This window comes from Podarcis melisellensis (assembly GCF_964234715.1).
Source record: "Podarcis melisellensis genome assembly, chromosome: 8".
NCBI lineage: Eukaryota > Metazoa > Chordata > Lepidosauria > Squamata > Lacertidae > Podarcis > Podarcis melisellensis.
The window spans coordinates 33,371,708-33,383,774 of record NC_138540.1 but is presented as its reverse complement, the minus strand read 5'-3'; the positions used below and the strand labels follow the sequence as shown (position 1 = coordinate 33,383,774).

Below are 12,067 nucleotides of genomic sequence, written 5' to 3'. Positions count from 1 at the left end.
TAACATGGAAATATCCCTGCTGCAAAACTTCCATTAGGTTCTTGGAAACCATCCAGGCTACACTGCTGGAATATTTCTCCAGCCATTTTAGTTCAGCCAGACTGTTTTTAGACAGCCTTAACTTAACGCAGAGAGCAACACGGCATCTGCTGTTAGCTAGGAGCTTGCTGCGAGTTAGATCACTAGTCCAGGTGTAAAAACAAACTACAACACTGGATGTCATAAGGTTGGTGTTAAAGGCGACACAATAGAGCCATGCAAGATCATGCAATGTGTGGAGAAAGTGGATAGAGGGAAGCTTTTGTCTCCATCTCTTTACACTGGAATTCAGTGACCGTCAATGAAGCTGAATGGTGGAAGATTCGGGACAGACAAAAGGTTGTACCTCTAGCTGTTGATGGCTTCACATGGTGCTCTGCTGGCTGGCTCTGATGGGAGTTGGAGTCCCAACTGTCCAAACACAGGGGTCCCCATCCCTCATTGAAGTAGAACTTTCAGCAGATGAAGAGACTACACTTTAGAAGCAAGCTCCACTGGCTTCCATATGGGATCCTGTTCTCCAATTAAGCCCTGGTCATCTATTTCTGAAACAATGTACAACCAGACGACAGAAAAGTACCCTACCACCACATCCTCCAACTTGGTCTGGTGACATCTGGGCTTAAATATGCTTTGGATCAGGGCACTCCAATAGATGATGGATGCAGCAAGAGAGCTGTAGTGGTTAAGAGCGGCGGACTTGAAATCTGGTGAACCAGGTTCGCTTCCCCACTCCTCCACATGCATCTGCTGGGTGACCTTGGGCTAGTCACACTTCTCTGAAGTCTCTCAGCTTCACTCACCTCACAGTGTGTTTGTTGTGGAGGAGGAAGGGAAAGGAGAATGGTAGCCGCTTTGAGACTCCTTAGGTAGTGATAAAGCGGGATACCAAATCCAAACTCCTTCTTTATGGGGCACAGCAAACATATAGCCCATGTATGGCATTCTTTTAGAGCAAGCACCATTCACCCTGAAATAATGCCAGCAAGCCTCCATAGAGAAATAACAAGTTTAATAGTACTTAAAAAAAAAAAAAAGCCTATCTATTTAAACATAAGGAACCAAGGATATTCAGATCCAAGAATGAAAAAAGGTTGTTTTTGGAATCCATCAACTTCACTTAACGGTTGCTTTTCCGCAAAGGACTGTCAACTGGTTCTAAGGAAGGGGGGAAAGAAAAAAAAGCATGGGCAATTGATGGAGCTCTCCAAACATCCCTCTGAACCACCAAAACTCCAGATTCTATGCAAGGAATGCCTTACACAGAAGTATTTCTGAGAACTACTTGCATGGATTTTTCAGACCTGAGAAGGAACACTGCAGATTGGCACAGCTGACAACGATGTTATGACGAACCCTACCAGCCCCCCTGCAGGGACAGAGCCATTTCCAAGGTTTATTTGTTCTGCACACTTACCACAAGGCTGTGGATATGCTGGACGGTGTCCTCATTCAATAATTCCACATTGACGTTCTGGAGACCATCGCCAGCCGAGCAGAGAGTCTGAACAAGAGCAGAGAGTGCTGTTTGCAAGCCGCATGGGTCGTGCGCGTGCATCATTACGCATGTTATTGCTTCGTGTCACATAAAGAAAGTGGGCAGAGAAAAGTTCCTCTCCCTCTTTCCTAATGCTAGAACTCATGGTTATCCAATATAGCTGAATGTTGGAAGAGTCAGGGCGTAGGACTTAATTATGCAGCACAGAGTTGAACTATGGAACACTCTCCCACAGGAAGAAGCGATGGCCACCAAACTGGATGGTTATAAAAGTTGATTAGACAAATTCGTGGCAGAGAGGGCTGCTGGTGGCTACCTAGCCATGGTGGCTATGCTCTGCGCCTCCACAGCTGGAAGCAGCAATGAAAGGGGTTTGGGAGACGCCCTTAATTTTTGTGTGTCTCAACTTGGATGCATTTATATTTGCAAATCAAAGATTCACAGCTCCCCTCGGCTGATACAGTACCTTTCCATCAGACAAAGGGATGTTGACAAAGGGAACTGAGCTTTCGTGGGGCATCGACATACTCCGGAGCGTCACCACCTGTGTTCTCTCTGAGGCAGATGCACTTTTGGAGAGACCCCTCTGTGGAAATCTAGGCACCAGAAAGAGGTGGGGAAGGGGGGTGGAGGAGAGGGAAGGCGGTTCAGAAAAGGGCAAAACAACTGATTGAGGAGATGACGCAAGACCCCTATAAGGAGAGGGTCCAGACATTTGGCAATGTTTGAGGAGGTTAGTTTTAAGGAAAAGGTAAGACGAGCCATGATAGAGGTGCATGGAATTGCACACGGTGCATAGAAAGTGGACAGAGAGAATTTTTTCTTCCTCTCTCATAATACATTACAATTTAGCAATATCCAATGAAACTGAATGTTGGGAGATTTGGGACAGAGGAAAGGAAGTACCAGCTCAAACCTCTTCCCACACTGAGCTTCTCAGGTAGACTGGAAGGGAACAAAGGCTTGATTATCTAGTTCTTTCCAAGGTGAGGGGAAGGGGGCATAGCTAAACCTGGCAGGACAGCTTAAAGGTAAAGGGACCCCTGACCATTAGGTCCAGTCGTGACCGACTCTGGGGTTGCGGCGCTCATCTTGCTTTATTGGCCGAGGGAGCCGGCGTACAGCTTCCAGGTCATGTGGCCAGCATGACTCTGGTGAACCAGAGCAGTGCACGGAAACACCGTTTACCTTCCCACCGGAGCGGTACCTATTTACCTACTTGCACTTTGACGTGCTTTTCGAACTGCCAGGTTGGCAGGAGGGCAGGACAGCTTACTTGATTGTATTAACCCCTTCATGCATTCATTGGACTTAGGTTGGCTGCATGAGTCTTGATTATACCACAATATAAACAGCATGGCTTGCCTTTTAGAGCCCAATGAGATGCACTTGGAAGCAGACACCGGCCGCTCCCGCATCGAGGTCGATCGCTCAATGGTTCTCCCATTTGGAGTGGCGTATGCAGACCTGATGGGACACAGGGGGCATTTACAGGATTTTAAGGTTGCAGCAGCAGTTCCTCCTATGCCTGCTCCTGTGAGAATTCTCTATAAGGAGAGGTCAAATGGCAGACAGAATGATCACAAGGAGCGGAGCTGTTGCAGCTGCGGAGACTTACCCATGTAGTCCGTAGATCACTTCATGCTTCTCTTAGGTAGTTCATAACATTATAAAAACATCAAAAGTACAAAGTAATGCCACATTTTAAAGCAAAAACAGAATGATTAGGGGCGAAATTCTCTTAAACATCAAGATAAACCCAATTAAAAGATATAATAGCCCATGCTTTTTTCTGGGGGTACACAGGGGTACGCATACCCCTAAACATTTTGTGAATCTTTGTACTTTTGTCCATTTATTTTTCCCAATTTGAACAATAAAATGGTGATTATCTTGAATCAAAATGAGAGTACACCTAAACATTTTTTTTAGAAAAAAAGCACTGATCATAACTACTAGCAGATAAGAATAGCACATAATAACTGATGATGATGATGATTACCTGCTCCTCACCCTAATAATAACTAATAGCACATAACAGCTACCAGCAGATTTAAAACACAGAAATGCAGCAGAGCCAAGAAGTCCTACCCACCTAATATGCAGGCAGATAGAGATGCCTGGAGAACCACATTCAGTTCCCAAGGCCTGAGGTTTCTCAGCCATGAGCTACGTGACTGAGGACATGGACAGGTGTTTTTTTAAAGCTTCCTAGTGCAACCATGAAGGCTAGCAACCATGAAGGCTAGCAACCTGACTATTCTCATAAGCAGCTTCATGATGCCTCTTTTTAAAACAGAAGGCATTGGCCATCAACAGCCATCACTTATAGGGAGGCAGAAGCAGCTTCCAGCCAGTTAAAAGCTCCATTGATTTCATGCTTGCAGCCTCCCCCATCGAAATATGTAGAACTTGGCCTTTAGCTGGATAGCACCATATTTTACAGGGTGTTAGATATGGTGCAGCAGTCAGCAAAATTCAGCAGGGGGCTGGTCCACTGTCCCTCAGACCTTGTGGGGGGCCAGACTATATTTTGAAGGGGGGAAAATGAACAAATTCCTATGCCTCGCAAATAACCCAGAGATGCATTTTAAATAAAAGGACACATTCTACTGTAAAAACAGGCTGATTCCTGGACCATCCACGGGCCGGACTGAGAAGGCAATTGGGCCGGATCTGGCCCCTGGGCCTTAGTTTGCCTACCCATGGCATAGGCGTAGGGTCTCTTGTGCCATAGGCAGAGCTGCCCCTTTGAAAGCCAACGCACTTCGTTGCCTCACAAGAAGAACCAAAAACAATGCAGCAAGAATATAGGGTTACTCTTACCTGGACGGAGTCCCTTGCTTTCCCTTTACAGCAGAAGCCAAGGAAGCCAGGGAATTTGTTTTAAATGCCTGCAGGGGGGTTAAGCAGCAAAACAGGGCATTAGGCCACAAAGGTAGTCCAAGGAAAAATCAAAGTTGTTTAGCATTCCTAAAAGTCACCCGATTCTTCACTGTTTGGAACAGCAATCTAATTTTGAAGATTTATAGGCAATGGGGAATTGAATAATGTGGGACTTGTATGTCTGTTTCCTGCCGCCAGTGAATAACCTGTGTGCCACACAAAGCATTTCCCAGCTCACATGCACTACCTCACACATAGAATGCTGCATAAGATCAGCATATATACCTTCTGTGCCCTGGTGCTAATGTCACAATTGAGGGGGGCAAGGGATTTCAGGTAGAGCCTGCCCCCACCCCAAGCACCTGTCGGGATCTGATCTTGCCATGCACACAAAATTCTCACGCTGACATCTGTTGATGCTGACTTTGCACAGAGAACCTTGGGGGAATGGGCCCTTTGCCAATCTTGGGGGCCACTGAACATTCAACCTCACCAGGATCAATCCATTTCCAGGGTTGCAGAGACAAAGAACTCTCCAGGCCACACTGCTAAAGAGGGTAGCTTTGAATCAGCAAAAAAGTGTAGCGTGTCTTACATATTGGACCTGCAACAAAACAGTGAGAGTGCTCTCATGCAGGTTTCTAGACTGTGGAGCCCTTTCCCAGGATACTCCACTCCATTCCCAACCTCAGTTTTGTTCCCAGGACACTCAGCATTGCATGTGCATTTAGCGTACTCAGTCCTCATTGAGCTATCTTCAGGTCATTTCCCCATCTAAGGTTTTTTTGGGGGGTTTTGGTACATCCACAAACCTCCAGGTTCCTCAGAGCCACCTAATGTCTCCCTCTTGTGCATGGATAGTACTGTTTTGGCTACAGAAGGATCCACACTTAAGAGAATGAATTTGCTATGAGCACATATGGGATACTTTCCCCCACTTACCTTTCGAGACAGTTTCCTGGCCGGGGCTCCACTCCCTTCTTCCTCTCCCTTGTATTCCACAATTGTTGTGACCTTAACTAGAAAAGGCAATTTGGTCAAGGGTTATTATAGGCATGTTATGCATGCATCTTACATCAGTCTCTCCAAAGCTATGGCAGGATACTTTGGCTTGGATCAAACTGTTAGGATTTTACGTAAGCCGATGCTGGCTAGTGTGATTAGTATAAATCACATTAGATGTGGGAACGGAAGACTGTCTTATCTCTTCTGTCTGAGAGTGTTATTGGACTATACTTTCGTTTTTGCTATATACTTTCTGTTTCTGCCAGAGTTTGGAGAACACAGACATGATTATGGATTCTCTGTATATATTGTGAATATAACGTGGTTTGGATCTATGGATGTTTTTATCTTCTTGCTGTGTGATGCCAGAAGACTTGTGTGCACTTTTCATATGAGAAGCGTCGCAGAGGGGCACTCTGGAGTGAAGGGACATGCCATTCCAGAAACGTGCCGACTGGGAGACACTCGGAGGTACTGGGGGGTCTGCCGTCCCCCCAGGAGCGTGTGCCAACACAAACAGCATCAGGTTTTGCACCCTCATGAACTTTCCTCTTCTTCTGTCCCACAGGGAAGAAAGAACACTCCCAAGGGCCCATGGAAATAAAACGACTGCTCAGAGCATAATGCCATTCCAGAAATCTATGGTGTGACCACATCTGAAATTCTATGTACTGTTCTGGTCACCTCACCTCAAAAAGGATGTGGTGCAATCTGACTGTAAAGGGAAATGGCAGCACTGGGGTTTTTATTAGTTTAGGTAAAAGAGATGGCATGATAGAAGCTTATTATGAGTGGCATGGAGAAAGCAGATAAGGGGGAAAAATTGTCTCCTCTCATCACACTAGAAGTCGTGGACATCCTATTCAGCTGAATGTTGGAAGATTCGCAGAGGAAGATAAAAGAAAGGACTTATTCATGCAGTTAAATTAAGGAACTCGATCCCACAGGAGGCAACGTGAATGGCTTTAAAAGAGGATTGGACAAATTCATGGAGGAGGGGGCTATTGAGGGCTACTAGCAATGGAGGCTACTATCCATGATGGCTATAGTCTGCTTTCATGGTAGGAGGCAGTAAATGCTTCTGAATACCAGTTACTGGAAACAACAGGAGGGAAAGTGTGCTCTTGTGTGGGGAGTCTGTTCCTACAGGCATCTAGTTTGCCACTGTGAGAAGAGGAGGCTGGAGTAGATGGGCCATTGGGCCTGATCCAGCAGGCTTCTTATGACCCCCCCCCCCAGAACAACTGGTAAGCCAGATCTTCTGCATTTTGGGCCCCAGATGTCTACTCCAAAGTTCAGCCCTGACAGCATCACTGCCATCGAACGTTGACCTGCTTGGCATGGAACAGCAAGTCAAACCATGGCCAAGCATGAACATTCTCAAACCATAGTTTAGCACGTCCCCAGAGAGGAGATTGCACCCAGTTTGTTTCTCCTCCATCTGAGAGCTAAGCTGTGATTTGGCTTAGCATATCCTCCACATCCAGGTTCCTGGGTTTATTTTGCTCCAAACAAACCTTGGCTACTACTACTGTTGTTAGATAAACCGCAAGCCCTGTTCTGGAGGATATGCTAAGCCAAACCATGGTTTGGCACAGCTGTAGAGGGACTGAGAAACAGCAGCAGCAGCAGCAGCGATCTCCCTTGCGTGAAACTGGGCAACCCTCCCTCCAAGCAATGTTAAGCTTGGAAGGTCAGCTCACCTCGTTTGCTGTTGGTCCTCACTAGTCTGGGAGTTGGCATATCTGCTGCGCAGCAATCATTCTGTTGGCAGGAGGGAGAAAGAGGTGGTATTATCAGGCCAGAATCTCTCTTGTGGGTTTGGTTGCTGGATCCAAAGAGTTGGACACATGGATGAATGTCAGAAGAGGCAGGTGTCTGGGGCATGTGGAAATCACATATGAAAAATCTTCCCTCTGGAGCAGAGTCATCCCATGGGAAGTTGACTTATACTGAGACAGACCAATGGTCCATTTATCTCAGTATTGTCTACACTGACTGACAGCAGTTCTCCAAGATACCAGGCAGGAGATTTTCCCCAGCCCTACCGAGAGATGCCAGGAATTGAATCTGGGACCTTCTGCATGCAAAACAGATGTTCTTTCAATGATCTACTTAGAATCATAGAATTGTAGAGTTGGAAGGGATCCGGGGGGGGGGGTCATCTAATTCAACTCTCTGCAATGCAGAAATCAACACTCAGCCCCCCCCCATCCACTTTGAAACCATTCTGGACCTTGCTTAGCTTTGCAAATGTGCTAGCAGTTTTATTCCCCAAAGGGCCTGGGACAAATATCACAGGCCACCCAGAGCTTGCCAGAGCTTTGACAAATGGGGCTGGCTTCTACTCCAATTTGCCTCTCCCACCCGCCATTTAAAACTGCTTTCTCACCGCTTCCAGTGGTGTCCAAACTTTTTTCAATGAGGGCCAAATTTGATGAAGTGAGGGGCCGTGACCTTTTTTTAAAGGATTGAAGTTGTTGAGCTTTTGTTAGGATTTTACCCCAAAGTTGTTGAGCTTTTTTAGGGTTGAAGTTGTTGAGGTTTTTTTTTTAGGATTTTACCCCAGGAAACAAACTGCCACAGGGGCCGGATTTAAACAACTGGCGGGCCAGATTAGGCCCCCAAAACAGACTTTGAAGATGCCTGGCTTACACCTACGAAGTAAGGCATTCTGGTGGTAAGGTGACACAGATCTGGCACCTGCATTCTCCTGGGTCATATCACGCAGAATTCCTTGCTCTGAGAAAGGAATCCCTTTTATTAATGGGTGGACAAAAGGAGGAGGAGTGGGGGCAGTGCAGTACTTTGCACTACTGTAGGCTTTGGGGCAGTTGCCCCAATCTGCCACAACCTGAGAGCAGCATTGCTCAAGAGGCATAAGGATCTGTTACTGGTTTTTTTAAAAAAAGCATTTCCGTGTTACTTGGCCATACTTACTGCCATGGCAGTGGCGATGACTGTGGCAGCAGCAGCTTCTTCTTCCTTAAGATCTGTGGTGCGGAGACAGGCAATTATACCAAGGCAGACAGTTGCTGATTAATCAAAGGGACTAGCTTCTTATCAATCACACATTCTTTATAAAATAAAGGTTGGAGCAAAATATGAGCACAAGAAGAGCCTGATGGATCAGGCCAATGGCCCATCTAGTCCAGCATCCTGTTCTCACAGCAGCCAATCAGATGCCTGTAAGTGGGACCCATGCACAAGAGCACTCTTCCCTCCTGTAGTTTCCAGCAACTGGTATAAGGAAGCATTAATGCTTCTGACCATGGAAGCAGCGCATAGTTGTACTGGCTGGTAGCCATCAGTGGTCTTCTCCACAAATCTGCCTAATCTAAGTTGGTGGCTATCATGTGGGAGGGAGTTCCACAGTTTAACAACGTGCTGCATGAAAAAATACTCAGAAGTGGGAAGGGTAAAAGGAAGGTATTAAAATTGCACATAGTTAAGATATGGTGTTTGTTGATGACCACCAACTAAGGTGGCTTTACAAGGGAGTTAGACAAATTCATGGAGGAGATGGACCATCAACAGGTACAAGACAATGGCTTTATATTGCTTCTAATATCAGGGGCATTATGCCTCTGAATACAGCTGCTGGGGAGCACTATTGAGAAGAATGCAGATGCACTGGGGAAGAATGCAATTGCACCTGGGTCTTGCTTTTGGGGCTTTAGGCTTTTGGTTGGCCACTGTGAGCAGGGCTGGCTTATGCATAGGAGCTCTCAGGGGTACCAGGCTGAGAGTCTGGGGACTGAGAGTTAAGTCCAGGGAAGTCGGAGCGCCGCAATAGGCTCTTCTGCTGCGGGCGGGTCTGTGCCATGAGTTCGGGGATGACTGAGCCAGTGAGACGCTGAGGTGGCCGGCTGGCTCCGCCCTCCTGCATGCCTGGGACTGGGCAACCGGGGGGGGGGTGTGCCAGGCAGATCTTTGCACCCCGGCGCCACATATGCTTAAGACATCCCTGACTGTGAGAACAGGATTCTGAACTCGATGGGCCACTGGCCTGGTCCAGCACATTCTTCTTATGTTTTATTAACAGGCTTGTATCTGACATTGCACAGGAAGTCTTAAGTAACCAAAAAACTGTGTAGTTGTGAATTCAGCAGTTAAAATCTGTGTGGTTATAAAGGCTCAGTCACGATTCAAAATGGCAAGCAATCTTATCCAAACATAAATGAAAACCGGCTCCTTGATCTTAGGATCCATCAAGCAAAAGTTGGTTGGGTGTCCGAATGTACAACAAACAATCCAAGAAACCACTTTTCAAAATATATATTAGATGATGGGGGCCAAATGCAGCCTTCCAGGTCTCTATCCCTGGCACTCAGGACTCTTCCTAGGCCACACAGCCCTCACTGCCCTTGCTTTGCACCCTCCTTGTACTCTGATCGTGCTTCCTGCTTGCCTGGGTGGAGGGCAGAGATGGGTGTGTGAGTGTGTGCAGAAACTAGCCTACAATGCAAAGGTAAAATTGACATTAGTGGCTACCTATTTTAGAGTGGTTTAACAGTCCATCCTTCTTCCAATGGAACTCTGGCAATTGTAGTTCTGAGAGGGAAATAGGCATCTCCTACCAACTCTGAGCAGCCTAAGCCGACCACAGTTCCCTGAGTTCTTTAGAGGAAGCCCTGACTATCTAAAGTGGTGCAATACTGCTTTAACTGTATAGTACAGATGGGGACTTAGTTGGGAGCAAGCCCCATTGAAAAAGCGGCTGAGCAAAGTCATGACTGGCGCCACGAGGACCTATCTGCATGATAATTCACTTAACACAATTCTAACCACGTCTACTCAGAAGTATATCTGTCTGAATTCAACAAGTCTTACTCCCAGCAGGTAAGTGGGGTTGGGATAACAGCCTCACCAATCAAGTCCTCCCTCCTCATTTTTCTCATGACCACAGGCATGGCCAGCAGCTCCACCTGGAATGCCTTCTCAGCTGTCTGCAGAAGCGAAGCCAGCTCTTTCTTCAAATCTCGCAGGTTTTCCTTTGCTTGGAGAAAGGGAGAAGGACAGAGGAAGCTGCCTTATGCTGAATCAGTCCATTCATCTATCTACCTCAGTATTGTCTACACTGACTGGCAGCAGCTCTCCAGGCTGTGTTCTCTCCCCCAGGTCTTCCTGCAGATGTCAGAGGTTGGACCTGGGACATTCTGCATGCAACAAAGATGCTCTAACCACTGGACAATCTGGTCCTTGGCAGAAACACAGCACTGCAAGACCCTGAAATGAATAATCAAGTGAAGCAGCTAGAATTAAGGCATTTCTGTCCTTTGGGGGACAAAAGTGCTAGCACATTTGCAAAGCTAAGCAAGGTCCAGAATGGTATGGATGGGGGACTGAGCGTTGAGACTAATGCATTCCAGGGGGTTGGACTAGATGACCCTTGGAGGTCCCTTTCAGGTCTACAGTTCTATGATTCTATTCTTCTAAGCCCCACTCCTTGCTTTTCACTCCACTTCTCCAAGATTCATTTATTTATGCACCACCTTTTCCTCCACGGAGCTCAAGGTAGTTTATACATGCTTCTCCCCCTTCTCACTTAATCCCCACAACATCCCTGAATGGTACGTTAGGCTGAAAGGCAGTGATTGAGCAGGGCTTTGAACCCTGGTGTCTTCCAGGTCCTGCCCCAGCCTTTCTCAACCTTGGGTCCCCAGATGTTGTTGGACTACAACTCCCATCATCCCTGACCACTGGACCCTGCTGGCTAGGGACGATGGGAGTTGTAGTCCAACGAAATCCGTGTACCCAAGGTTGAGAAAGGCGGCTCTTCCCGCTACGCCAGGCTGGCTCACATTTCCTCACTCAGACCACCCGCTTTGCCCGCCCCATCCCGAGGCCTCACCCTGGTGCTGGAAATCCCGCAGAAAGAGACTGATGCGCTGGTCCCTCTGCTCCTTGCTCAAGAGGCTCCGATCTGACTCCACGCCGGAGTCCGCGCTGCGCTTCTTCGCCTCGTTCAGGTGTTTCCTTAGCGCCATGTCTCGCTCCCAGCTCACAAATCGGGAAAGCCCAGAAAGGAGAAAGCATCTCTCTCTGTGTGGATTTATTGCAGTTCCCCGCCCTGGCTGTGGGCACGCCCACTTAGGACTCTGGAGAAGGGGGGAGGGCGCTGATTGCAGGTGCAAGGCATGCTCTGTCCCTGAGGAAGCCAGATCTAGCGCTGGGGATGGACGGATCAGCTGCAGGGAGCTGTTCCTTTGTGGTGCATTTAGCTCTCCCAGTTTATTGAAAGAAGGGGTGTTTTCACAACAGACTTGGCTTAAAAAAAAGTGGGAGGCTTAATTCCTGGATTAGTTTTCCTGCATTAATGTCTACTTTTTCCTAGATATGTCAGCATGGTGGTGCAGTGATAGATTTCACCTGCTGAATTTCAGTTGTTAAAAGGCACTGGAGTAGATATTGTTGAATGTGAAAAAAATGGCTGTATTCAGTTGGAATAACTGTGTTTAGGGTCACAGCCCTGGGGTAGTTTTGCCAGTGTCTAATTTTTTTACAAGATTTTTGTTGGCCCAATGACAGACAGAAAGGTGCTTGGAAATCTATGTGGCCATTTTTGCTCGTTTTCTCCCTTGCATCCTAGTGGGCTGTGTTGCTTTAAAAAACCACCTCTGGCAGATTTTACCCTCC

General features: G+C 47.1%; 1 protein-coding gene across 1 annotated transcript; it reads right to left on the bottom strand.

Moving 5' to 3' along the window:
- Positions 1-1,032: 1,032 nt before the first annotated feature.
- On the bottom strand, positions 1,033-11,494 carry LOC309375748 (borealin-2-like). The gene is made up of 10 exons (XM_081921645.1): positions 11,283-11,494; positions 10,299-10,427; positions 8,369-8,421; positions 7,132-7,192; positions 5,366-5,442; positions 4,364-4,431; positions 2,903-3,004; positions 2,004-2,133; positions 1,457-1,543; positions 1,033-1,197 (listed from the first exon to the last, which is right to left on the bottom strand). The coding sequence occupies exons 1-10, from the start codon at positions 11,416-11,418 to the stop codon at positions 1,156-1,158; spliced, it is 885 nt and encodes a 294-aa protein (XP_081777771.1). The 5' UTR covers positions 11,419-11,494; the 3' UTR covers positions 1,033-1,155.
- Between the last annotated feature and the right edge of the window lie 573 nt (positions 11,495-12,067).